The 1,635-nt window shown below is 58.9% G+C and overlaps 1 protein-coding gene across 1 annotated transcript in view; it reads right to left on the reverse strand.

The window, feature by feature from the left end:
- The window catches only part of LOC113980863 (EVI5-like protein), a gene marked incomplete at its 3' end in the record, with an annotated part of 9,082 nt that overhangs the window by 1,636 nt on the left and 5,811 nt on the right, over positions 1-1,635 (reverse strand). Inside the window, exons 7-9 of the mRNA XM_027708082.1 lie at positions 1,500-1,597; positions 1,370-1,430; positions 606-659 (exon numbers count right to left, since the gene is read on the reverse strand). Of these exons, the coding sequence (XP_027563883.1) occupies positions 606-659; positions 1,370-1,430; positions 1,500-1,597 (213 nt within the window). The remainder of the gene's footprint in view (positions 1-605; positions 660-1,369; positions 1,431-1,499; positions 1,598-1,635) is intronic.

Raw genomic sequence — 1,635 nt, forward strand, 5'->3', positions numbered from 1 at the left:
AAATAGCGGGAATTTTGTCCTAAAAACAGGGGGATTTTGTCCTAAAAGGGGGGATTTTGTCCCTAAATGAGGGGATTTTGTCACAAAATAGAGAGATTTTGTCCTAAAAAGGGAGGATTTTACCTCAAAACCGGGGGATTTTGTCCCTAAATGAGGGGATTTTGTCCCAAAAGAGGGGGATTTGATCCTAAAATGGGGGGATTTCACCGCCAAATAGAGGGAATTTTGCCCCCAAACGAAGGGATTTTCCCCCAAAACAGGGACATTTTGCTCTGAAGGGGGGAGTTTTATCCCAAAACAGGGGGATTTTGCCCCAAAAGGGGTTTTTGGGGTCCCCCTGGGATTTTTAGGGGTATTTTGGGGTCCCCTCTGGACGTTTTGGGGTGTTTTTGGGGTCCCCCGGGATGTTTAGGGGTGTTTTTCAGGTCCCCCCCAGGGTGTTCAGGGGTGTTTTAGGGTCTCTTGGGGTGTTTTTGGGGTCCCCTTGGGATTTTTAGGGGTGGTTTTGGGGCCCCCTTGGGGTGTTTAGGGGTGTTTTGGGGTCCCTTGGGGTGTTTTTGGGGTCCCTTGGGGTGTTTCTGGGGTCCCCCCCCCCCCGGGTTCACCTTCTCGAGGGTCTCAATCCGCTGCTTCAGGAGCCGGTTCTCGGTTCGGAGCCGCTGGGGGGGGAAATGTGGGAATCATTCCCGGGAATGGGACCCTGGGATGAGCCAAGGTGGCCCCAGGGATGGCTCCAGTGGCCCTGGGGTGGCTCAATTGACACTGGGGTGGTTTTGGTGACCCTGGGATGGCTCAAGGTGACCCTGGAGTGGCTCAAATTGGCTCCAGGGTGGCTTTGGGGGACCCAAGGATGGCTCAAGTGACCCTGGGATGGTTCAAGGTGACCCTGGGATGGCTCAATTGACACTGGGGTGGCCCAAAGTGCCCCAGGGTGGCTTTGGTGACCCTGGGGTGGTTCAAGGTGACCCTGGAGTGGCTCAAGGTGACCCTGGGATGAGTCAAAGTGGCTCCAGGGTGGTTTTGGTGACCCTGGGGTGGCTCAAATTGGCTCCAGGGTGGCTTTGGGAGACCCAAGGATGGTTCAAGGTGACCCTGGGGTGGCTCAAGTGACCCTGGGATGGCTCCAGGGTGGCTTTGGTGGCCCCAGGGATGGGTCCAGTGACCCTGGGGTGGCTCAAGGTGACCCTGGGGTGGCTCAAGGTGACCCTGGGATGGTTCAAGGTGACCCTGGGATGAGTCAAGGTGACCCTGGGGTGGCTCAACTGACCCTGGGACAACTCAAGGTGACCCTGGGGTGTCCCCAAGTGTCCCCAGGAGCCCCGTGGCGTCCCCACACATCCCCTGGGTGCCCCCCCCGTCCCCGTCCCACCTTGATCTCGATCTGCTCCTCCATCTCCTTGTTCTTGATTTGCGTGTACTCCTTCTCCAGCCTGGGGGGGGACAGGGGGACGTGGGGCCTGGGCCGGGGCCGAGCCCCCCGCGGGCCCCCCCGCGCTCACCTCTTCATCTTGCGGGGGTTGTACTTGACCTGGAAGGCCCTGAGGATCAGCTTGTCCGGGCACGAGTCGAACTGGTGCGGGATCACCTTCTGGAAGTACTGCGGGGGCACCGCCGGGGCAGCCACGCACACAAACA

This window comes from Neopelma chrysocephalum, unplaced genomic scaffold (genome assembly GCF_003984885.1).
Source record: "Neopelma chrysocephalum unplaced genomic scaffold, ASM398488v2 Primary Assembly neopelma1_95450, whole genome shotgun sequence".
Taxonomy (NCBI): Eukaryota; Metazoa; Chordata; class Aves; order Passeriformes; family Pipridae; genus Neopelma; species Neopelma chrysocephalum.